The sequence below is a fragment of the Carettochelys insculpta genome, chromosome 2, assembly GCF_033958435.1.
Source record: "Carettochelys insculpta isolate YL-2023 chromosome 2, ASM3395843v1, whole genome shotgun sequence".
Lineage (NCBI taxonomy): Eukaryota > Metazoa > Chordata > Testudines > Carettochelyidae > Carettochelys > Carettochelys insculpta.
In genome coordinates, this window is record NC_134138.1 from 170,106,351 (window position 1) to 170,131,415 (window position 25,065).

The 25,065-nt window shown below is 37.7% G+C and overlaps 1 protein-coding gene across 2 annotated transcripts in view; it reads right to left on the reverse strand.

The window, feature by feature from the left end:
• Nucleotides 1–2,032: 2,032 nt before the first annotated feature.
• VSTM2A (V-set and transmembrane domain containing 2A) overlaps nt 2,033–25,065 on the reverse strand; it is a 31,124-nt gene continuing 8,091 nt past the window's right edge. Inside the window, exons 4-5 of one of the 2 annotated variants that reach the window (XM_074986000.1) lie at nt 22,881–23,217; nt 2,033–3,127 (exon numbers count right to left, since the gene is read on the reverse strand). In XM_074986000.1, coding sequence (XP_074842101.1) covers nt 3,039–3,127; nt 22,881–23,217 — 426 coding nt within the window. In that variant the 3' untranslated portion in view covers nt 2,033–3,038. Of the gene's footprint in view, nt 3,250–22,880; nt 23,218–25,065 lie in introns of both variants that reach the window. The other variant, XM_074986001.1, reaches the window with a different exon arrangement.

A 25,065-nucleotide genomic window follows, 5' to 3' on the forward strand; every position in this document is an offset into this window, starting at 1 on the left:
TCTGCCTGTGAGTTGCTGGTAGACTGAAATGAGAACAGTGACACTATGATTACCACCTAAGGGGAAATGATATACTTTGGATTATGTTTATTATATACTCTGTAAGTAGCACTATATGTTCAAATAAATATTATATATCTGCTAATCAAGTATTTAAATACCTGCATATGGATTTTGTTCAGTGGTTTTAACCAGTGTCTATCAAATAGACAACAACCAATAACACCTAGTAAACTTTCACATAACACAAAAGTAACTGAAGGGAGCCCTGTGGGTCTGTGGTGTTAACTATATTAATCAGGAAGTACAAAAAGAATCTAATGTGCAGATGAAACAAAATTATTTAAGTTAGTCAAGACTTAGGCTAGTCAGGATCTTTTTTTTTCAAGTGAAGGATTTTTTGTTGGCAAATGTTGGTTGGTCATAACTGAAATTTTGTGGAAGTGCATTGTACTGATAGCACTTTTTTAGGTTCTGAATGGAATTTCTGAAGAAAAGCAAAGAGCAGCTGAGCCCAGAGTTTCCAATAACCCAGGGGGAATTAAGGAAAGTGAGGACTTGAACTGGAGTCTATCACAGCCTAGGGGAGTGCCCATACCACTTGGCTCTCCCACTTTCTCAAGCTTTGAAGTGTTTCATTGTTATTCCAATGCAGAACAACAATCATATTCCAAAATCCCATTTGAAAACAGAAATAACACCCCCTCAGTTCTTGTTCTGTAGCCAGTTCTAGTCAACATTATAAAAGACTGGAAGGAAGCCCCAAAGGATCTAATACAGCTAGCTAGGATAAGATGAGCTGAAATTCACTCTTAACAAAGGCAAATAATACAGATTACAAGGAATGAATTTAAATATTAATTGTATATTTTGGGTTCTAAATTAACTGTAACTGCTCTGAAAAAAAGACCAGACTATCATGTGGCTAACTCGATGAATATTTTCCCTTGGTGTACACTGGCAGTCAAAGATGTGAGAATGTATAAGATATGCACTGAATATTTTTTGCAATCATAAACTATTCTGCACATTGTGTTTGATTTACTCAGCTGAATCTTCCAAGTGAAGTCACTAGAAATTTATCTGAGAACCGCGCCCTCCAAAATTGCACCTTTATGTTACCCAGAACCAAAACAATAGTGCATTCCTCTTTTATCCTGGAAATATATGGTCTGGTCTTGCTCCCATGGAAATTGATGATAATTTTGCTGTTGACTTTAAGAGTGAAAGATAGGGACTTTTGTGAGCCTTTTAAAATTTAATATAAAGGCCTTATGCTCCTAGGAATTTAAATGGAACTAAGCTAATTTTTCTTGTCTATATGGGGAAAATAATGTGTTTCAGGGTCAGTTTTATAGCTGACCAGGAATAGTTACAGAGTTCCCCAATAAATAATTCACTAAATATGTATAGTATTGTACTCATTTGTCTGTGTTAGTATATGAAACAACAAGGATTTGGATTATTCAACTGGAGTGAAATGAAGAAATGATATGGAAAGCTACCTAACTGATTCCATTAATGAATATTTGTAGTTTTTACTTCCTTCATTAATATGTTAATACATGTCATGAATATTATTTCCAGTTAACAGCAACTTTTTTTTCATTTCACAGGCAGATGGAATTATAATTGAATATAAACAAACAATGGCTAGCCACCTACAGAAATGTAGAAAGATACCTCTTTTACTATAGCAGTAAGAGTTTGAGTGAATTTAGTGAACCATTGTAGTAAATTCACTTGACTAAAAGCCATCATTAAAAGTAAATCTTCCCAGAGCACATTCTCATTTTTTTTAATTTTGACCTTGCTTGCTTGCATGCAGTAATTGCCTGTCGACTTATATTTTTCATTCTCTGATGATAAAATCACCTCATCCTAAATAAACATAATAAATTAAAAAGGCTTTCAGCCACCAGATTCCAGAATAGCATACACACAAGTAAAATAATTCATTGTTCAGAGACCATAACAAATTTTAATGTGCATTTTACAGAGTAAACAGAGGGCTGCATTGCCATCTATGAGGAGTCAAACCAGTGGAAGTGAATGCATGTATTACAAAATCCACACAGTACTGAATTACAAATTAAAAAACAATGCTTCATCAAAAAAGGAAACAAAAATGTCTGTTGGTGGCACGACGTATAGATAATATTAAAAACTGTCTTGCATGAGGACCATGGTATGTTGACCGTGAAGTTATATCACACAAACTGTAAGCAATTTACAGAATTGAAGTTAGTTTTGCATATACAGGAGTTGCAAAATTAGAGAAAACACATTGAAATATAGAACACACACAAAAATGTATTTATATAACCACCACAGAGTCAGTAGGGGTTGGCCCAAGTCAGCAACTGCCACCATTGAACAAGAAACAAACAAAGAGGAAAAGAGGAAAAGGGAGGGGATGAAAAAAAGGAAAATTTCAAAAAAGTGAAATTAAAAAAAATTACAACCCTCAGTACTGCTTCTTTCTCTGCTTCAGAAACAACATCCTCTCGTCCTGTTAATTGCTTTACAGTGTTGGTGGTATTGTTTTGCACTCTTCTTCACACAAAATAAAAATAGGCTTTTCATCAAAGTTTCTGTGGTGCTTTTTTTCACAGAGATGATGCAGAGTCATTTTGTTTTCTGGATATTTTGTTGTTGTTGGTCTACGTATCTATATTTGGCCACTGTTTGCCTCATGACTGCAACAGTTCTTTCAAAGAAGGAAACCAAATACCATCCATAGTGCATTTTTAAAATAGTGATGACTTGCAAGCCAACCCCTGAACAAGTCAAAGATATGATGCTTCTATTTGTTGAAAGAAAAGAAAAGTAGGTCTTGCTGTTACAAAATGTCCTGTTACTTCACACCAGTTCTCTTTAAATAAATGATCAGTGATACAGCAAAGAAAATAATATAGATCAAGAAAAGATGGTATCCTCTTCATATGTGTATATATATATATATATATGTTTAAACAATATATATGTTTGTTTTGTTTTGTTTCTGTACTTCCTGAAGGTGCTCCATGTGTAGAGAATTAGAGTACATTGGGTGCAGAGTGATGGTTGGAGGTTAGGGTCAACTTTGCTGTCCGCTCCGTGGATTTTACAGGCGATTTGCTCTTTGCTTTAAGAAGAGAAAGTGATATTGGAAAAAGTCAGCACTTTTAGATTAAAGCAAAGCACCCTTCACAAAGCCACAAACAAGAAGCAGGACAGAAAGTCCATGGCTTGTAGCTATCCTCGCACCTGCGGAAGAAGTTATAAGATATTCGCTCATCTTGCAGATTTCCAATGCTCCTTATAAGGCTGTTTAAACACATACATTTTATATATTTAATTAGCTCGCCAGCTTGGCTCTGGTGCCCATGAATGTCTTGGCATGCACTGCAAATAACAACACATACAAAGTATTTCAGTCCCAGAGAGGCTTTTTTTTTTTTGTATGTCTTTTTATACAATGTAATCCAATTACCGTATACAGAGAGAAACATAGCTAAACACCATCCACCTGAAAGTATTTCCTACAAAATAATTCCCAAAGTTGTTTTTTCATGATAATATTGGTTACTAACATACAATCTATTGCTGATTTTAAAAATATTTGCTTGCAAGATAAAAGCAATGTTTAAAACCATGGAGAATGCAGTGCAGTTTAAGGGAAGAAATACATGCTAAATGGTTCAAAGTGAATTTATTCCTGAGTACTCAGATCCTCCAGGGTTTTTGATTCTCTCTTCATAAATCTAAGAAAATGATGCCTAAATTGTGGTAGCAGATTTAACATAAGATCCCTTACACCTGTACACCTGTGCCAATTAAAATTGAAAAGATGACGTAAGTATTATTGAGTTCCAGAAGTGTGATATGCTAGGTCTTAAACTCTGAGGCCACTACTGTACATCATTAAATAAATGGTTTCAGTAACAGCAAAAAGACTTACATTATTTCAGGGGAAACTTGTAAATAGAATGTGATCATACTGTACCTTAAGGTTTTGTTTATAAAGGGTTAATAAATTATTGATTATATATTACAAATACATTCAGTGCATATAAATGTTTGTAAGTTTATATATAAATAGAGCTGTCAACGCTCATAAGCAATCTTTTGTGGCTTGGAACACTAACAAATGATCCAAGATGGAGGAAAACCTCTATTAATCAACTGCTAATCCTTTCTAAATTATTTAAATATAGAACTTCAATATCAAGTGTGACCCTGAACTTCCTAACACCAAAAAAGTGCACATTTGATTTCATAGGGTTATAATATATATTATCAACATACAAAGGAAGTCAACAATATCACTGATTCTAAGTGTTTTTTTAACCCTTCAATTTACAGATCTCTATCTAGTTAAACGCCTGGCCCCTTTTGCCTAGACAATAATGTTTTGGAGAAAGCTAAACATTTGCTTTCCTTTTCCTGTTAGAATGGCAATGGGATTAAATTCCAAGTCCCAATATAATGCCTCCTTTCTGCAAATAAAATGTGTGGCTAATTGTACATGGAATAAATGTTATTTACTGGTGAAACTATAACTTACACATACAGAAGTTGCCATGAAAAAGATTTTACCTACAGTGTTTTCATGTGAACTTTGCAGTGACACCCACTGTAATTTGTACATGAGGTTTTCAAAGGAATTCAACTCCCACTGAAAATAAAAAAAAAAAGACTTGGATGCTTAATTTCTCTATTGCCATTTCAAAATCTCATGTACAGTGGAATATAATATTATCTAAGATTAAGGACATGATCTGCCCATGAATAATTCTGCTCTCAGGACTTGCAGTGGATCTAGTCTACAGATAATTGCTCATGTACATAACTGCTGGCAAGTGTACACGAAGGTCACTGGAACTCAAAGTTTTGTCTGTTGCTTGTAGTACCTTGTGTACATCATTCTGGTTTATCCTGGAATATACCCTTTTTATACATCTTACATGATTTTAAATCAAGCTTGTGGTTTATTATATTTTCATGGGATTTTCCTCTTTTTCTTACTTAAAGGAGGCCTTTTTTCTACAGTTAGACTAATACATTCTATTTTTATTTTTTCAAGTATTTTACTACCTTTAGCTGATCCTTGCTTTATCAATAAAATCCATCTGGATTTGCGCAGTCAAATTCTTTTAAATTCATTAGCATTACATCCTTTTTGCATGACATCTTCAGCACAGTTTATGTGAAAAAGATTCTAAATCCCAGGTGGGTATTTTTCAAAGGGGGTAATTTTGAACAATTATTTAATGACAACATAGCTTGATAGTTTGAAAGCCACAACATGATTTTTAAGGAAATCACTCCCTTACAAATCCTAAGAGTTTCATTGTTGAAAAAGACAAAACTGAAATATTTGCGACCATTCTTATCTTTTCAGCCAATACTTTTAATATACCCACGGCTGATGAAGCAGTACATAGTTGAGATTGTACCCTGTTTTCTCATCCAATACAAAAACATATCTTCCATGTGATATTTTCACCAACAAATTACAGGTTCTTCAATCTGTGGTGAGTTGGTTTTGTTTGTTCAAAGTTTTTAGACCAGGTTGTATAAAGCATGTGCAAGTTAAAGCTTAACTGAACATATTGAGAACAATCCCAACACGAAAATACTTAAAAATTCTTTACAAAAATCTCCTAAGAATAGCTTGGGGTTTGACCTTCTACCATCCCAAGGCAGTAATGGAGTCTTACTTCTTCTAAGAAGTTTTATTTCTTTTCAAAATGCTCAGCCAGCCATGTCAGACATACTTCTAGTAACATCTCTCAAATAAAATTGATTTCTCAGCCACAAAGGATCTGAGTGAGTATGAATGGTTGTGAAGATTAAATGCATTATTATCCTTCAACGATAACTGTGAAATAAAGCAGGAGCCTAAATGTATTCAGATTTTTCATTGAAGCACTGAATAAGTTTCTCCATTCTTACACTGGCTTCAACAACTCTCTTACCTACTTGGGGGCAGAGGGAAGCATATACAAGGTGCAGAACACATTAAAGTAACGAAACAAAAAGCAACTCTTTAAGGAACCCTCATGTAATGTTGCTTTTTTTAAAGTAACTGATGAAAGCTATCTTGTGTTACTCCCAGTGTATGAGTTTTAGGATTTGATGAAGCACTGCATGTTGAACTTCGCTAGTCCAGTATCTTTGGGACCTGATCTATACTGAATGAGAAAATTTGCCAGACCACAGGGAGGTCAATTTATGTTGCTGCATTGCCAACACTTTCACTGAGTACTGGGCTCTTAGAAAAATTTCAAGTGTAAATTAGGTCTAAATAGCAGCCTCGAACATTAAGAGCCAGGACTGGTGGCTGTAAACAAACTTTATGGGACCATGGGAAACTTGGCAACATCCATGATAAATGGTTGAATGTTACCAGATGAGAAAGTGCTGGACTAGAAATTCAATCTGTATGTAATACAAATAGACTTTAGTGAACATTTCAAATGCAGATCCAGATTTCCCAAAATGTCAGAGAGTTTTAAATCTGGGTTTCTTATTCAACACTTCCTACAGACTAAAGCCAGAAGCCAAATTCATCTCTGGATACAGATCCAAATGTTCCTGCATTTCCAAATGTTCAGATCCCAGGCTTGGGTTCAAATGGATTTCTAATGTACCTGTCTGGTCACAAAATGAGAAGTAGCACTGGAATTGTGAATACAGCCATGCTAGTTACAAACTGTTTGTCTGGCTGTGGATTTCAAAAGTTAATCAATCAGATGCCTGCCATTTCTAAAAGTTTTCCTCTATAATTACCAAAAGCTTCAGTTTGAATCTCAGCGGGATCCAGGACAGTGATATGAAGAAAGAATGGACATGTGCATGCACTATTGCAAAATTGCTTAAGAAATGATCCCCAGTATTTATATTAGAAACTTCAAACTGTGGTTCTTGAACCACTGGTGGCCTACAGAGTACTTGCTGGTAGTGACAGGGGAGATGGCTAGTCACATGATGTCGGGTCTTCTTTTTGTTCCGGCTGCTGAAGTGCTTTGAAAAAAGTGCAACATTCTTTATGGCTACATCTACACTAGCCCCTTTCTTTCAGAAGGGGCATGATAATGAGCAAATTGGGAAGATGCCAATGAGGTGCTTCCATGAATATGCAATGCCTCATTAGCATAATGGCAGCTGCACGCTATTCGAAAGCGCCGCTTTTGAATCTTGCGCCACCTGTATAGATAGAGGCCTTTCGAAAGGACACCCTGGACTTCAAAAGCCCCTTCATCCTAAAACCAAATGGGAAGAAGGAGCTTTTGAAGTCTGGGGAGGTCCTTTCAAAAGGCCCCCAGATACACTGGTGCTGTGAGATTCAAAAGCGGCACTTTCGAATAGCGGGCGGCCACCACTATGCTAATGAGGCACTGCATATTCATGGAAGCACCTCATTAGCATCTTTGCAACTTGCTCATTACCATGGACCTTTCAAAAGGAAGGGGCTAGTGTAGACACAGCCTATATATTATCCAAACGTTACTTTTTCATGTAGTAAAGTGCTCTATTTGCCAGAGATGTGAGTGTGAATGGGAGGGAAGATTCCACAGGACGCTCTTAAAATGTGGTGCAAATTATGAAAATCTTTGGGAATTTGTTTGATATATATATAAATGGCTGTACTTACATGGCAGTACAGGAGGTGGGGTGTGGAAAAGTGTTCCACATACTTATGAACAGAAAGCAAATTTTGGCCTCAGCACTGAAAATAATAAATCCATCTTAAATGCTAACTCTGACACATAAAAGCTAATGTGGACAGGTATACTAGAGAATGTCAGCTTTATTCTGTAAATAGCATTATTATTAAAATGTTAACATTTAAAATGTTAATTTTCAGCAAGACATAATTTCAAAAGTATAACTACAGAATACAATTGCTCAAAAAGGTCAAAAACATCAATTGGCCCAGGTGACTCATCTTAGGCTGATAGTTCTGATAATGAATAGTCTCTAGCTTCCATTTGAAAACAGCAAGAAGTCCTTTGGACCCTTAAAGACTAAGCCTGTGGCCAAACTAGCCCCTCCTTTCGGAGGGGCTATGGTAAGGTGGCACTTCAAGATATACTAATGAGGTGCTGATATGAATATGCAGTGCCTCATTCGCATAATGGCAGCTTTGAAACTGAAGTTTTGAAATGAAGCCACCCCTGTGGCCAGGGGGCCTTTTGAAATGGACCCCTGATTTTGAAAGCCCCTCATTCCCAAAACCAAACTCCTTCATTTGCATGCCTCTTTCAAAAGAGTAATGTACGTGTAGACACAGTTCCTGAATGCAAGCTGGTTAAGCGCATCCAAATATGGCTTTCAGGATTTGGAACGTTAGAAGAAGTCTCAGAAAGAAGTTTATGAGCAAAATACAGGTTTGGTGCTCAGAGATCAGGACTAAAATCACAAACTTTTCAATTCATTGTGTGACCTCATTACAGATCACCTGGCTTTCAGCACCATATGTGTACACATTTATGAAGGTTTTTTATGTGCCCTGACTGTCTAGTATCCACTAAATGATAAATCATCATAAATAGAACTTTGTCGGCATTTGGCTGTTTGCATCACAGAAATTTGTGCTGATGTTTTCTTCGGTTCCCAATTTTCTGACTTGCCTCCTCCTCCAAACTCTTCAGTTTTCCTTTTCAGTTTTCATAACCTCAGCCATGCAGAATGCAATGCTATCCACAGCCTCAAAAAAAGTCTGACATTATTATAAAAGAGGCTGACAAAAGGGAGTGCTATAGTCCTCATGAATAGGTCAGACAATGAACAGGAGACTGCCAGACAACTCACCAACACCACATTCTACAGGCCTCTTCCCTCTGATCCCATTGAGGAATACAAAAAAGAAACTATACCAGCTGCTCAAGTAACTGTCTACTTCAGCTCCAGACCAAATCCACACAGAAGAATTCACAGATCCCTGGCCAGGAGTATTCTACCTTCTACTCAAGATCCATAAACCTGGAAACCCCGGACATCCTATCACCTCAGGTATTGGCATCTTGAAGGATTACCTTGCTGTTTTGACTCTCTCCTCAACCCCTATACTATCAATGCTCCTAACTATCTCCAAGACACCACTGAATTTCTGAGAAAACAACAGAGCATCCTTAATTTTCCTGAAAACACCATCCTCGCCACCATGGACTTAGAAGCTCTTTGCATTATTATTCCATATAAAGATGGACTGCATGCTGTCAGGATCACCACCCCCCATGATGCCATGGCACCTCATGGTGGCTGAGTTATTTGACTTTGTCTTCATCCACAAGTACTTCCAATCTGGGGACAAATTATACCTTCACATCAGCGGCAGAGTCATGGGCATCCACATGGCCCTCCAAACTCCAATATTTTTATGTCTGACCGAGAACAATGTTTCCTCAGTTCCCATCCCCTAGCACTCCTCATCTTTTTTATGCTCCATTGATGACATCATCATAGGGACACATGATAAGGAGACCCTTACAAAATTCCACAGGGATTTCAACAATTTCCAGCTGACTATCAAACTCAGTCTGGTCCATTCCACACAACAAATCATGTTTGTGGACACTGCAATACAAATCAATGAAGGTCACCTTAATACCACTCTATACCAGGAGTCCACTGACTGCTATTCTTACCTACATGCCTCCAGCTTCAGTCCAAGCCACATCACATGATCTGTTGTCTATAGCCAAGCTTTAGATACAACCATATGTATTCCAATCCTACAGAGACAAAAACCTACAAGATCTTTATCAAGCATTCATAAAACTTAACTATCCACCTTCAGAATTAAAGAAACAGATTGACAGAGTCAGATGAATAACCAGAAGTCACCTACTTCATGACAGGCCCAAAAAGGAAACTAACAAAATGAGACTTGTCATCACCTACCTACAACCTATCCTGCAACATGATCCCTTAGGTGACATGCCTGCTCTTTCCTACAGACAGCTACCCCACCTCAAGAAAATGCTCACCAGCAGCCACATACTATGCTACAGAAACACTAACCCAGGAACCTACCCCTGCAACAAACCCCATTCTCAACTGTCAACATATCTATACAAGTGACACAATCACACTATCTAGTCATATCAGCCACACCATCAGGGGTTCATATACCTACACATCCACTGATGTGATATATGCCATCATGTGTCAGCAATGGCCCTTGGTCACATCCATTGGAAAAACCATACAGTCTATGCCAAAGGATAAATGGATATAAATCCAACATCAGGAATAACACACATAAACCTATAGAGGAGTACTTCAACTTCGCTGGACATTCAATAATGGATTTAAAACTAACCATTATTCTAAAAAAGAATTTTACCACAAGATTAGAGAGGAAAACATTTGAATTGGAATTTATTTGCAAGTTTGACTTATTTAACCTCTGCCTTAACAGAGAACTGTATGCTCTTGTTTATTAAAACGGCAATTTCCCCACCCTTGATATTCACAGAAACAGGACACATCCCACTTAATTTGCTTCATCAACTGGTCCTACTAGTGACAAGTAACCCCTTTTTTAATCCTTCCCTCCCCTCTTCCTCCATGCTATATAAACTCTGGATTCTATTTTTTCTACTCCAAAAATCTGAAGAAATAGGTCTTACACAAAAAAGCTCATGACTTAATAAGTATGTTAGTCTCTGAGGCACTACAACAATCTCAAACAAAAATCTAAAAAAAAAAAAAATTGAAGTGAAAAATGTTTTTTGAATATTTAGGTGTTTCACTTTTTTTCAAACCTTGTTCACTCGTTAACATCTCTTAGTTTACTGAAATCTGAGCTCAAAAATCACTTGGAATTTAAAAACTTTGCACACACTCACACACACACACACACTGAAAAATTTCTGTGCAGTGTCTACTTAAACATATTCTTCCAATAAGTTTTATGACTCAGGAGAGTCATCAAAACTGAAGCTGGATTGTAAGCAGTTCCTGTTCAACAATAAGGTATTTTTCCATGAGACAGACAAAAAACTCAAGGAAGTTCTGCTCCTATCTCTCTTATGCAACTATATTGTGCATATGTAGCTGCCCACAGGCAGACTCAAACATGGGACCTTTGTTCAGGTGCCTCTACAATTTGAGCTAAAAGTCAGCTAGAAACCAACTGGCTCTCAGCTAAGGATGTAGAGGAGGTGTGGTGTTTCTCTGTGTAAGTGGTCTAGGTGCCACTACATCAGACAGTGAACCTCATGTAGGGGTGTGTGTTTACTTACACACACACACACACACACACACTGCTTTGAAGAAATTTGCCTTAAACTGAGATTTTAAATTGGGGAAGGGATTATTTTTATCTCTAGCCTTTAATGCCAATTATTGATGTTTATATTTGAGGTGCTAAATATTCCAGATCATGATCGCTACATTGTGACATTCTGGTCTGAGTTGTTGGTGGTGCAGTGCTACCCCAACTTACAGGTGAGTGGTCCCTTCGTAAGGAGCCTAGTGACTAGTAGAGGTACACAGATTACATCATCCATTACAGTGCTCTGGGACAAGAATTGTGCAAAGGGTATTGCACAAGATGAGCCATGAAATGGAGGAGAAATCTTGAGTGTGCCCCTACCCTGCACACCTAAGTAAGGATCTGTCCTGTTCTGCTCCTTAGTGTTCTGGAAAAAGGAATAATGAGTGTATTAGTTAAATTAAATTATTAAATAATTACATACATATAAATAAATAATTTAAAATAATTAAATAAATGAAATGCTCAGATGTTAAGGGTAGGAGCATGACATGGAATACTATATATGAATTCCCCTTAAATCTCGATGCAAGCTGTCTAGATTTGGTCCAGGCTCATAGGGATATGCAGATACTGTGTGATCACTTCCCCTTCCATGCTCCTCAAGGGTGGGACAGGTGAACGGACAGAATTCTGGCTGTCTCCGCAACATTCCGGCCAGCATAGGTAAATGAGTGGAGGCTGGTGTTTATGTTTGCTGCCGGGAGAGGACAATAACAAATTACTACATTCCAACCTTCAAAGCAAAGGGAAAAGTATGGGAAGGAACTGCGCCTCTGCAATGTTTCTGAGTCATGATGCCTTCCTGGGTTAGTGCCACATCTTGCTCAGAGCTGTGCCCAGAGTTACAATGTTATCACAGATTAGAGGGATTTGCAAACACTTGTCAGAATAAAGACTAAAAGGAAAATACAAATGTGGGGGGAAAAAAAGCCTCATACACCTGGGGTAGTATGGTCCATAATGAGCAAGGAGAAACCAATGTAAGAAATAATGATGAAAGGAAACTAGGACTCATTGTGTCCAGAAAATAAGGAATTTGATTAGAATCTGCTCTGGCTGCAATTAAGATTATCATAATGTTGAGTGGTATATGCAAGACGAACAGGTAGTAGACCTCACTGTAGGTACTACCATATCTGCAAATGGACTACGTATTTCAGTTCTGTGAATGTTAAAAGTAAATCACAGAAAACCCGGAAAAACTGACAAAAACGTTTTTGAATTCTTCCTTCCCCTTGCATGCAGGCCATACCCAGTCATACTATTTCTTTCTCTACAACATCATAAGGATACATCCTTTCCTTTCCACCTCTTCAAGTGCAGCTGTTCATGGTTCATTTTTTAACCTTCTTGATTATTTCAGTATCTTCCTAAGGATCCACTTATATACTGCTCCCTGCCAACTTCCAATTCCCGCTTCTAGTGCATACAATATACTGCTGTTCAAATCAGCTTTCTTGCTCATCAATTTGACCTTCTGATTGTACAGTCTCTGGCTGTGGCAAAATCTTGTAAATGATAGAAACTTCATCAATTGGGACTTGTATGAGACTAGACAAAACTCCAGAAAATAAGGTTGTGTGCAATTATAAATTTAGAAGAAGATGGGCTGGACAATCTAATTGGCTGTTCCTTGTCTAATCAGAGGAGCAGACAGCCTCCTTGCACTCCATGCAAGGTGGGGCTGGGACAAATTCCATCCTCCTGGAAGGGGTGGGACCAAGGGCAGAAGGGGAGGGACGGAGGACATGAAGGAAGCAACGCTGCTTGTAACACATCATGCACCCCCACTCTCAGCATTTAATCCTGCACAGAGCATGTGCCTCTCCAGGGCCTTGTCTACACTAGCCCCAAACTTCGAAATGGTCACGCAAATGGCCACTTCAAAGTTTACTAATGAAGTGCTGAAATGCATATGCTTTTGGTTCACGATCCCTACAATAAAAACTGTGAAATTTTAGATTTATATATCTAAAATCATGGAATTTATTATCCTTTAAAATACTCTGACCATAAAACTGACCAAAACAGACCTTGAATTTGGTATGGCTGTAATTATGAACCACATTTGATATCCTTTCACTAATGTAGACACTGATTCTTTAATATTTGCTCATGCTGAATATCCTTTACTCCTCTGACAAGTCCTATTGACTTCAACAGTGCACTTGAATGAATAAATGCTTCTTAACAAAAGATTTCAAATATATGGGGTCTTTGCATATACTGCCAGTTACTAAAAGTAGGTTCAAAAGCAGCCCAAGATCCATTGTTGTTAAGAATAGGCACAGCAGGATGCAGGCACTGGTATCACAGCTAAATCCTAATAGTAAATTGGTAGTTACTTCTAATATTTGGGAAACACTGGCAGCATGTTCTGTCAGCAGTCTTATTTGACTCTTGAGTAACTGAGTATCCTTCTTCTTTGCTTCTCCCCTGGAAACAGTGGTCTTAAAATATCTTAGACATTTTGTAAACTGCATAAAAGACAAAGGAATAAACCAATGCATTCATGCTGTGTGCTTACAAAAGACCTAGGGTTTGTTTGAACTGACATTTTTAATTGTTGACAGCTGTAAGCTGATCAGTTTCTCCAATGTTATCTTAGCTAAGCATAACAGTCACAACTTCTTATATATTAAACCCCCAAATAACAATATATTTTCTGGATGGTTAAGAGGCCTTCCAATTACACACAAAAAATGTGAGTCACTTTTCAAAACTTAATTGCACTTGTCTCCTCCTCCTACATGCCACTCATCCACCCCTCCAAAATGAAATCCTACTTAGGAATGGCCCTAGTATTATCTCACAAACATTCAAAACCACTTTCTTAAAAAGAACATCTGCAAAATTAAGCCTGTGTGTCAGGTATGTAAGTCATACATCACCTTTTGCCCCTGCCCCAGCTGGCAATATTCAGCCTCATCTTTAGATGTGGCTAGCCTGATTCTCTCCTCCTTTTCACTGGTGTAAATTGGAAGTAACTCCATGCAAATCCACTAGGCCATATTAGTATAAAAATGGTGTAATTGGCGATTCAGTCTTAAAGTGTTTGTCTCAAAGTTTTAATTCCATCCTTCCCCATTTTCTGAGTCACTGAGCTTCTCTACCATTGTCTTCAAATCCATTTTCCACTTTTCCTAGGTTGATGAGGATTAGAGTGGTTAGAAACATGAGCAGGCCTTTGACAGTATTCTATGTGGTAGACACCTAGGGAATAGAATAGGAACCTCCAGATATTTCTGTATATGCTTCAAGAAACAAATAAATGCAAGAACTGTTATTTTAATAGATGGAGTTTCTGGCAGGGACAGTAGTATAATATTTAAGGACTGGTATAAATCAACATTTCTCCATTGACTCTAATGAGCTTACATGAGCTGAGAATCAGGTCCATAAGGATTTAGTGACAAGTTACTGCTTTTTCCTCAGTTCACAATTCCACCCCCCTCCAACGAATCTTATCATTTTAACAATTTGTTCAGTGGCAGAGGAAGAAATGGAGGATGGAGAATACAGTTAGGGTTATTGTGGTGTTCAGCAATGTATTCTATTTTTCACTGTGTCAATTGGTATTGCTCTTTTGCAGACTTTATTTCACTGGACAGTGTCCCAGTGACACTGGGTGTGAAAGCAACAATAGTAGTTGAGGTAATAGTAACAGTAACAGCAGAAGGAACAGCAGCAACAAAATGGTTTTCTGTGTTTTAGTCACTGTTGCAGAGCACGTAAAGCCTGTGTGAGTCGTTTCTACAATAGTGGCTGTGACCATTATCTTTCACTTTTATGTCTTCACTCTTTTCATTATGTTAGACAGCTTAGTTCCACTCAAGTAGCTTTTGTTGGTACATGGGGGTCAAAATTCAATGAGATGTATCAGACTGCAGTACACATGTACGTGTGTCTGCGCTTGTACATGTACACACACACATGCACACGTGCACACATGCGCACACACGGAGCAAATTGCAGAAACAAAATCTGCCAGAGGCACTTTGTGAATGAAATGGTAAATGAAAAGGGGAAATCCTCAACACTCTACCTATGGTGCAAAAAGATATCATCCTGTGTTCTTCAAATGACATCCATCTTTCTAAGCTAGCAACCAGCATTATCTTCATATTAACAACCACTAACAGCCAGAAAAGCGCATGTAATGGGTCTTGCAAATGATTCAATCCAGTAAAAAATATCAGAAAATCACTAATTACTTCGAGTTCAATATCTTAGAGTAGGTCAGGACTAAGCTTTCAGAGAATAAAGCTGCACTACAAAAGTTTTACAAATGAGGTATTTCAGAACAGCTATTACCTATTTTGAAATAACTCTACAAACAAAATGCATTTCAAAATAGCACCCAGCTATTTCAAAATAGCATTTCTGGGCTTTTGGTGCTATTTTGAAATAGTGCCATGAGGCAGCATTATAACTCATTTTGAATTAGTGCTATTCTATGTCTGAACAGCGCCTGTTTCAAACTATCTGTTCCAAAATAGGCGCTATTCCTCCTGCAATGAGGGTTACCAATTTTGAAATAATGCAGCCACTATTTCAAATGTATTTCAAAATAGTGTGTACACAGTGTATATGCTAGAAAAGTTATTTTAAAAGAACAGCTGTTATCTGAATAGCACCGTTTAATGTACATGTAGCCAGAGTGAATCACCTAGGAAAAATTACATCGGGGGGAAAAATGACCCCTGAAATAATTCCAGATCACTGTTTTCTCTTTTTTTCTCTCTCTCTTCCTTCAGTTCCCAGCCACATACACACCTGGTATGAGATGGTGAAATTCAGAACAATCCACTTACATTGCATGGCCTGGTGTAATACTGAAATGCATTTTTATATTAGGGCTTAATTCTCCTGCTAATGCAAATGGATGCTGGTCTATTGAATTCAGTAGTGTTTTATACATTTAAGTCAGCAGAGAACTTGTATTTTTTTTTAATGTTGTAACCTTTATTAAGGGATTTCTAGAGTGGGATTTTTCCATGAGAGAAAGTAGGTTTCCTGTTTCACATCCAAAACCAAGCGAAAAATGCTTTCCACTTTACTTATATTTGCCAGGTAACAAAAGGGATGGTTTCTGAAATGGAGAAACCCTTTACATTATTCTGGCTACGTCTACACGTGCCCCAAACTTCGAAATGGCCACACAAATGGCCATTTCGAAGTTTACTAATGAAGCACTGAAATGCATATTCAGCGCTTCATTAGCATGCGGGCGGCAGCGGCGCTTCGAAATTGATGCTCCATGCCGCCGCATGGCACGTTCAGACGGGGATCCTTTTTGAAAGGACCCCGCCTACTTCGAAGTCCCCTTATTCCCATGAGCTGATGGGAATAAGGGGACTTCGAAGTAGGTGGCATCCTTTCGAAAAGGAGCCCCGTCTGGATGCGCCACGCGGAGGCATGGAGCATCAATTTCGAAGCGCCGCTGCCGCCCGCATGCTAATGAAGCGCTGAATATGCATTTCAGTGCTTCATTAGTAAACTTCGAAATGGCCATTTGTGTGGCCATTTCGAAGTTTGGGGCACGTGTAGACACGGCCTCTGTGTGTCCTTTCTTATGTCCTGCAAATCCCAATGCCCTGATGCAAGACACCAGGCTGAGAAGCAAAGATGAGTGCTTTGGATGAAAAGAGACACAAAACACAGTGGCCATGCATATTCTTACTGGTGGTTAATAAGCATTCTAACAGATGATGGGAGTTGAATTACTTGCTTTATGCTACCTCTGCTAAGAAGATGCCTCGGAAGTTATCCCATGACATTTTATAACTTTGGCTCTGGAGGTGACATAACTCACAGAGGTTAAATCATTTTCAAATGACTAAATATATGTGATAGATTTAAGAATTTACATGGCAATATCTATAGCTAATTAAGTAGATGGATAGCTAAATAGATAGCTAAATTGGTCTGCTAGATCCAAATATATGCATGTTGGGAAAAGGTACTGTAATTGCAGAAAGGTCGAGATTAATTTCTGAACATGGGGGAAAAAATTCAAAATGAACATTTCTGTTTTCAACTTTACCTTGGTCCCAACATATTGAACTGCCTTTACAGGAGGTGACTACCTAGACCTGAGCTCAAAGAACAAAGCAACTGGTAATATTTTCCAGACAGGGTTTTCCCTATTTAGCTCAGAAAAGTAATCCTCGTATAGGGCTCGACACAGTAAGATGTTGACCGCTTTGTTCCACATCCAGCAATGTACTTAAGCCTGTGCTTACCCTTTAAGCATATGAGTACTCTAATTGTCTTCAAGGGGACTACTCATATGCTTAAAGTTACATATGTGCTTAAGTGTGTAATGAAATCCAGTCATAGTAGTCACCATCTGTCAGGACCAAGCCCTGTAATTACCAGAATATTAAGAAAAATTGCCAAAAACACAGAACTGCAGTTGTGCACATTCTTCTCAGGTCCCAATTCTGTTATCTCAGTTGGGAATTTGGGGGGTGGTCAGATTTTGTTTTGTAATGTTTTCCTATTCTCTGAAGCTATGTCTGCACAGCCCCACTGCCAGCAGAGCCATGCTAAGCAGGTTTCTGGAAATTGCAAATGGCTTCCCGTATGCATACTCACATGGCTAGTTAGCAGAGCCAGGTGAGATTTCACTCTTGGCAGAGGGTGTTGCTGCCAGTAAACATTCCGTGTGCATGTGCCTCTGCCAGCTAAATACCCTTCTGTTGCCAGCTCCTTATCCCTGAAAAAATTCAGGAGATGAAGGCATAGCTGTACAGAGAGGTGGAAGGTCAGGTTAAAAGAAGAATAGAAGACATATTTTGATCAACACAAGTGCTAAAAAGACTGGTCAATTCAGCCAATCAAAGTACATCATTTAAGTAGAAAAATATAATTCCCTGGATCATCCTTTATTTCACAGAAAAGAGTGTTTGGAGCTATTTGGAGTCTGTTACATTACTCCTTGATTGAGAGAGAGGCATTTATTTTTCTTTGTTCCTCATTCTTGTTTTCTCATATCAGAATTGATCCTTGTATCACCACTGAGAACACTGGGAGTTGAAGCTACTTAGTGCTTGGCAGACTGTGCTTGCATGAGGTCCACATTTTTTGGGTATCAGCTAATAAGTTCAAAGTTTATTCTGTACTTTGTGACAAATTCAAAAAAAGGGCTGCTGTTTCTAGACAAAGTGAATATACAAGCCCTTTCATTGAAAAAGAAAATATTAAAGATTATGGCACATAAAGATATCTAACTGTAATCAGTAATACATAGCCTATTGCCTACACATTATCTTACTGATGGAATTATTAAAATTGGTATAGATAAAGTTCAAGAAAACCAAATCAGTGGCAATGTTTATTATTTTACACCTCAAATAGGCATTATCCTGATTCTCTGTAGTGCTGAGCACCCACAGCTATGGCTGACGTCAGCTGGCACCGTGGATGTTCAACACTTCTAAAAAATGAGCCCCAAAGGGTGTAATCTTGTTCCCAGTGACATCACTGGGATTTTTGCTAGTGGCTTCAGTGAAGGCTGCAGGCTTTATGTAGTCTACTCTATACAGAGGTCTGATACATAGACAAAAAAAAATGCTTGTGAGCGTTCTGTAACATTACAATTTGGGCACAAAAATTCATCTTGCATTCTATGGACTCCACAGTCTCTAGGAGGCAGGATGAAGGCATCCATTTACCAGAATCAGAAGACTCCAAGAAAGTTATAAATTCCTCCCTTTGTCCTTCTACTTGGTGCGGACGTCTGATGTGGTCTCCCTGATTCAAGGAATTTAGTAGATGCCACAAGAAGCAAAGATCAATCTATCCTCGCTTGCTCCCTTAAAAGTTACATACTGAAGTCCCTGCCCCCAGAGAAGATGCTTTTCATATATCTCCTTAGATGACAGAAGATCTCCTGAGATGTAGCCAGTTCTATATTTGAAATCGTGAATCCTGAGAGCACATTGGCTGCCTAGGTATCTGAGAAGTCTGCATTTAAGAAGCCAGAATGCAGGCCTGAAATGACTTCTTAATCCATAGCCGTGTCCTGTTTATGATCTGTCAAACCAGACTCATTGAGAAGAAATATAGCTGAAACTAGTGATTTTTGAATGTTGTGATGCCAAAGTTTTGGAAAGGGCAAAGTGACTAGGATGTGCAGATTTTCAGTGGTTAAGATACTGCTATCAACTATAAAGGTGTAAATATCAACTGATTCCACTGATGTCAGTGGTGTTACTCTGGATTTACTGCAATAAAACAGACAAATTTGGCCCAATCACTCTAGATCATTTGGCTTCCCTTTTCATGGAACAAAATTCATTTCAAAGCTGGCCCCTAGCAAATTACACAATTACCTATAGTAACAAGATCTTGTGATAAATGAAATGTGTTATTTCACCTTTGCAATATGATACATTCCAATGAATTATGCAGAGAAAATGTCTATCACTCCACCTACGTAAAACATTTTTCTGAATATATGCATATTAGGCTGTCATATTACTCAGATTGTTGTTACTCCGTGGTGGCAGACTTCGTTTACAGCAGCCTATGAATATGAAATCAAAGGGTCAAGCTATGACAGCCCTCACTTTTGCCTCCCTTAAAAACACTTCAAAATAGATCTTAATACTTCTTTAATTTATTTTATTTATTACATGTTTTTTTCTTTCTGGTTGATTGACATATTCTGTCCATTCTACATCTGTTTCTCTAACTATAACACTTTGCAAATATATACCTATATCAATATCTATAGATATATACTTACACTCGCACACACACATTTCACAAGGCTGAATGGTCTTTCATTAAGTTTCACAGCATCCTGTGAGCTTAACAAGGGATATACAAGACCCACAGAGATATACAAAAGCCCACAAGCCATACATTCACAATAAGTCATCAAAAATGATCATTTATCAACCATTGCTATACTGTCCTCTCATAATTACGACAAATATTTGGTCTCTTCAGTAAATTGCGGAAATATGGTAATCACAGGTAATATCAAATAGTAATAGTTGGCAAATGCTTGTTTACAGTGATGACTGCCCTATTACATCTCTAGTGCCAACTGAAAACTGACACAGTTGTGCTAAACACCAGTAGTGAAAGAGTTCAACCAGAGTGACATGCAACCGTCAAACAAACATTTGGGGAGAAAATATGCTTACCTACAAAAGATACGGATCTTGCCTACCTCATAGCTTTCCACTGAAATACCCATGTATATCTATATCTGTATGTATATTGGTATCTAGATTACTAGATATGTATATACCTGTATATAGCTATATACCTAAGCTTTTCTTCTGTTGTTATAAGGTGCATATTTCTTTGCAATGTGCTTATCAATGCAATGAGAGTTTTTACTGTTAGTAATAACATAATCCGACCTCTACTCTAATATTGGACCAAATTCTGATATGACTGAAACCTTGCTCTGTAAAGAGTTCCACTGATGTGAAGGTACTCCTCTATAAAAGAAAATATGTCACCAGCTATCCCATGGTATAACTCTAATCACAAATAGTTGAATTATGCGAACATATAATTTTATCAAGGTTTCCATTATTTGGGATAGATGCATTAATTACAAAAAATAACAAAATTGGAAAATGTCTGTATTTCACCAATTTCTGTATTTGAGCACTACATTGAGCTATGAGGAAAGAGACTTTTTTTTAACCATACAAGAAAATCGGGGCAGACATGTTGATTAATGATGAGCAACAAGGCTTATCCACTATGTGCTAGCCTACGATTATAGTCCCTGCTTTGTCTTTCTGACATGCCACAACTGGATTTCTTCTTTTCCTCAGCTGGAATCACTTGATATCTAGGGCCACATTCTCCACTGCCTTGTTACTTGCATAGGCATTTACACCTCCATAAAGTGAGTGCAGAATGGGTCTAAAGTATCACCAGATTAAAGTGAATGTGAAAAATCAAATACCAGTCTTCTCAATCAGGGAACTGATCTCGAGCCTCAAATGTGAAACTATTGGTACTCACTCCACTGTCAGCTACATCATCAGTTGCCTGTGGATTAGGAGATACCAGCTTAAAATATCCTGAGTCAAGATGAGTACTGGTGATTATTACAGTGTTGACTCATTCAGTTTGCTATCCATTGTAACATCCAGATCCCTTTCTGCAGTACTCCTTTCTAGACAGTCATCTCCCACTATGTGTTTGTTCAGTTTATACTTCCTTCCCAGGTATCATACATTGCATTTCTTTTACTGAATTCCATCCTATTAATTTTGGACAATTTTGCTAATTTGAATTCTAATCCTGTCATCTAAAGGACTTGCAGCCCTTTGTATCTTGGTATTATCTGCAAACATTGTAAATGCTCTCTCTATGGCAGTGTTTCTTGACCTGTGTTCCATGGAACATAGGTGTTCCATGAACAACTCAAAGGTGTGCTGCAAGCATTTGGAAAAATACACTGATGGTATATATTTTCTGATATTAAAATCAGATACAACATTTCTTCTTCATTGCTGTGGTACCTGATTAAATTATTTTGTTTTTGCTGTACATGTTGGTGTTTGTTTTTGGTCTGACAAACAATTTTTTAAGAAAATTTCACAGTTGCTCCACATGAAAATATAATTTTTTGGTGTTCTGAGGTCTCGAAAACCTTAAGAAACACTGCTGTTTGACATTATCAAAATAATTTATGAGGCTATTGAATACAGCTAGACACAAAACATATCCCTGTGGAATCCCACTCATTATATCCTTCCAGTTTGACTGTGAACCTTTGATAACTATTCTAAGTATGGTTTTCCAACCAGTAAGTATACACACACAGACACATATGTAATTGGTTGGCTAGACTATATTTCCCTAGTTGGTCTATGAAAGGATTGCATGAGATAGTATCATAAGCTTTAACTTGCACAACTGGTTTTCAGAAGTTTTAGTTCTTTTTCATTCTGGTTGTTTTGCATTTCCAAAGTGTTTACTTTGCTCGCTCATAACTGTTTTCTATGTATTCATTCCTTCATTCTCACTATCGCTATTGTGGAACAATGGAGGACCACACTGTATGTACAATTGTAGCATTCCTCATTGTACATTGGATGAGGCTCACTCCCATGTATGTTATTCATAGCTTCCAAATAAAACAGGTTAATTTCTGAATGACAGAAAATGAGGCATTGTCATGTTAGTGCCTTCAGTGTGATGGTTGACTAATGACAAATGCACATTCTCTATGCAACTGTTCCTAAGGCATACACAGTGCAACATTTTCAAAAACACTTAAGTGTCTTAGGAGTCTAAGTCCCAGTTTCACAACTGATATTTGTAGGTACTAAGGCCCAAATCCTCAAACATCCCTTGACACCTAATTCCCATTGACTTCAATGGAAGATGCGTGTTAAATATATTTTAGGATCTGGATCTAGAAGCCTGAATCCCTTTGGCTTCTATTAAGATTTAGACTGCCAAGACTCTTACATATTTTTGAAAATGTTACCCATAATCATGAGTTTCAGTTAGTCATACATGTGTATCTTGGGCACCAACCTTTCCCTATCTGTTTGAGTTAACCAAAAAAAAAAAAGAGAGAGAGAGAGAGAGATGCTCAAAATGCTTATCATACCTGATTGTGGACTCTGTTTTGGGATTTTAGCTGCTGCTTCCGGGCTGGAGGTTGAGCGCAGATGCTGATTGGAAGAATTATGGACGCTACTGGGAACAGCGGCTGAGATGTTCTTGCGAGGTTTCATATCTTGCAGCCACATTGGGGATGCCTCAAAGGCTTGCATTCGCCGGGAGTGGCTGTTAGCATTGACTTTGAGAAATGCCTGGGCCTTGTATTCCTGAAGGTCTCCATAGTTGGCATCTGTCACCCTGCATTCATACAAGCCTTCATCCTTTTTCCTCACTTTTGATATCTGCAGCTTGTGGGAGATGTCGTTCCCTTGTACTTTCACTGTCTGCAAGTTGTCCAGGAAAAAAAAGTTCTGTATTAAATATCAGCATTCTGATATTCTTTCTTTATGAAGCATATACTGACATACAGAATGCAGCTATCCTCAGCATATGCCTATACTGCAATTAAACTCTAGGGCCTGGCCCATACCAGCCTCTCTGGGCTTATTGGATTGAGGATGTAAGCCTGTTTTATTGGAGTGTAAGTTGTCTCTAGGATCTGTGAGATGGGAGGGTCCCAGAGCACAGGCTACACCCTGGGCCCGGAAGTCTACACTGCAATTAAACAGCCTTGAAGCCCAAACAGCAATGCCTTAAATCAATTGGCATAGGCCAGCTGCAGGTTTAACATACCCCAAAAGATCATGGACTAAATCAATGTGGTGTGATTTTGTTCATTTCAGTAAAGTTACATTAAAGATTAACTTTGCTTTCTGTATTCATAGGGACAAATGACTTAACTCCAAATCTATTTAGATGGTATGCTCTGAAATGTTAATTGGCCACAGACAAACAACCCAGTCTCCCATGCTCCTTAATTAATTCTTTCAGATCATGAACATTCTTAATGAGCTTTCTTGTATGAAGCTGATGTCAGTGCATTTCTTTAGTTAAACCTTTCCAATTAGATGACTTTATTAAATCATTCAGATTTTGAACGACTACATTAACAGCTTTAGTGGAGATGTTTGCCAATATTTAAATTTCTTTATTAGTTTATCTTGTAGTCTTTATTTTTAAAAAAAATATCACTTGACATTAAACCTGTCTCCTTTAGGCTTGTGGAAGCCTGTGTGAATTTGTTTGTTAGCAGTAATGATGAGAATCTGGTGACATGTGGGTAGTTTTTTTGTCTCTTATTTATAGAAACACTTGCTTATTAAAATATAGTGACATATCTGTGATCTGTCCATAAGAAATAGCTCATACTCTGTTATGTTAGGTGACATAAATGAATACCAAGACATTCAATGTAACCTTTGATATTGTAAGGCAGCATAAAACATTTTTCGTTTTGTATAATTAATTTAGAAGCACAAATTATTTATTTCTGTAGACCTCAAGACATTTCAATTTACTCATAAGTGAAAGGTACCAAGAAACCCTAGAAAAAGTAGGACATTTTTTCTGTACACATCTTTCCGTATAGTCATTTATATATAATTGGCTATTGTTTTATATTTGTGATTTGTACCAGAACACTTTTTCATTTATGGCTTCACGAATAGCAAGCCATTCTGAGAATTCATCATAATTGAAAACTACGTGTTTTTAGGAAGCCCTTAATTCTGCCATCTATATTGGTTACATAAATTCAGATAGAAATGTAGTTTATTTTCATGTAAATACAGAGGATTCAAGTCAATATGCCATAGAGAGTCATTCAGATAATGAAGAATGTGACAAATCTTAGAAAAAGAAAAACATTACACTGCACCCAGGTACGTGTTATTTATGATGATTCAGCATAATGCTTCAGCTGGCTTGGCATATCATACTCATGTATCTGTCAAAGCCCTTATCGTGCCTGCTGTGTGAATTGCAGGGCAATACTTGTTGACGCATGACTGCAGCAAAAATGTGATAGACTCTAATGCATGAACTGGTATTGTTCCCAGTTCCATGCATAAATTATTGCGTATGGCAGTCTGTAGTTAGAGTATAGATTAAATGTTTCAACTAAAATGTAAGCAATAGTAAACACACAAAGTGGTAGATCATTAACTTAAATCAATAATAATATCGTACCTATACTGTTCTAGTAATCCAAAACAATACAAAAGAAATCAAAAGGGCAGTGAGCATGGAAATTATCTCTGTCAGCCAAATTCTGCCTCTGTGATTCTCTGTGC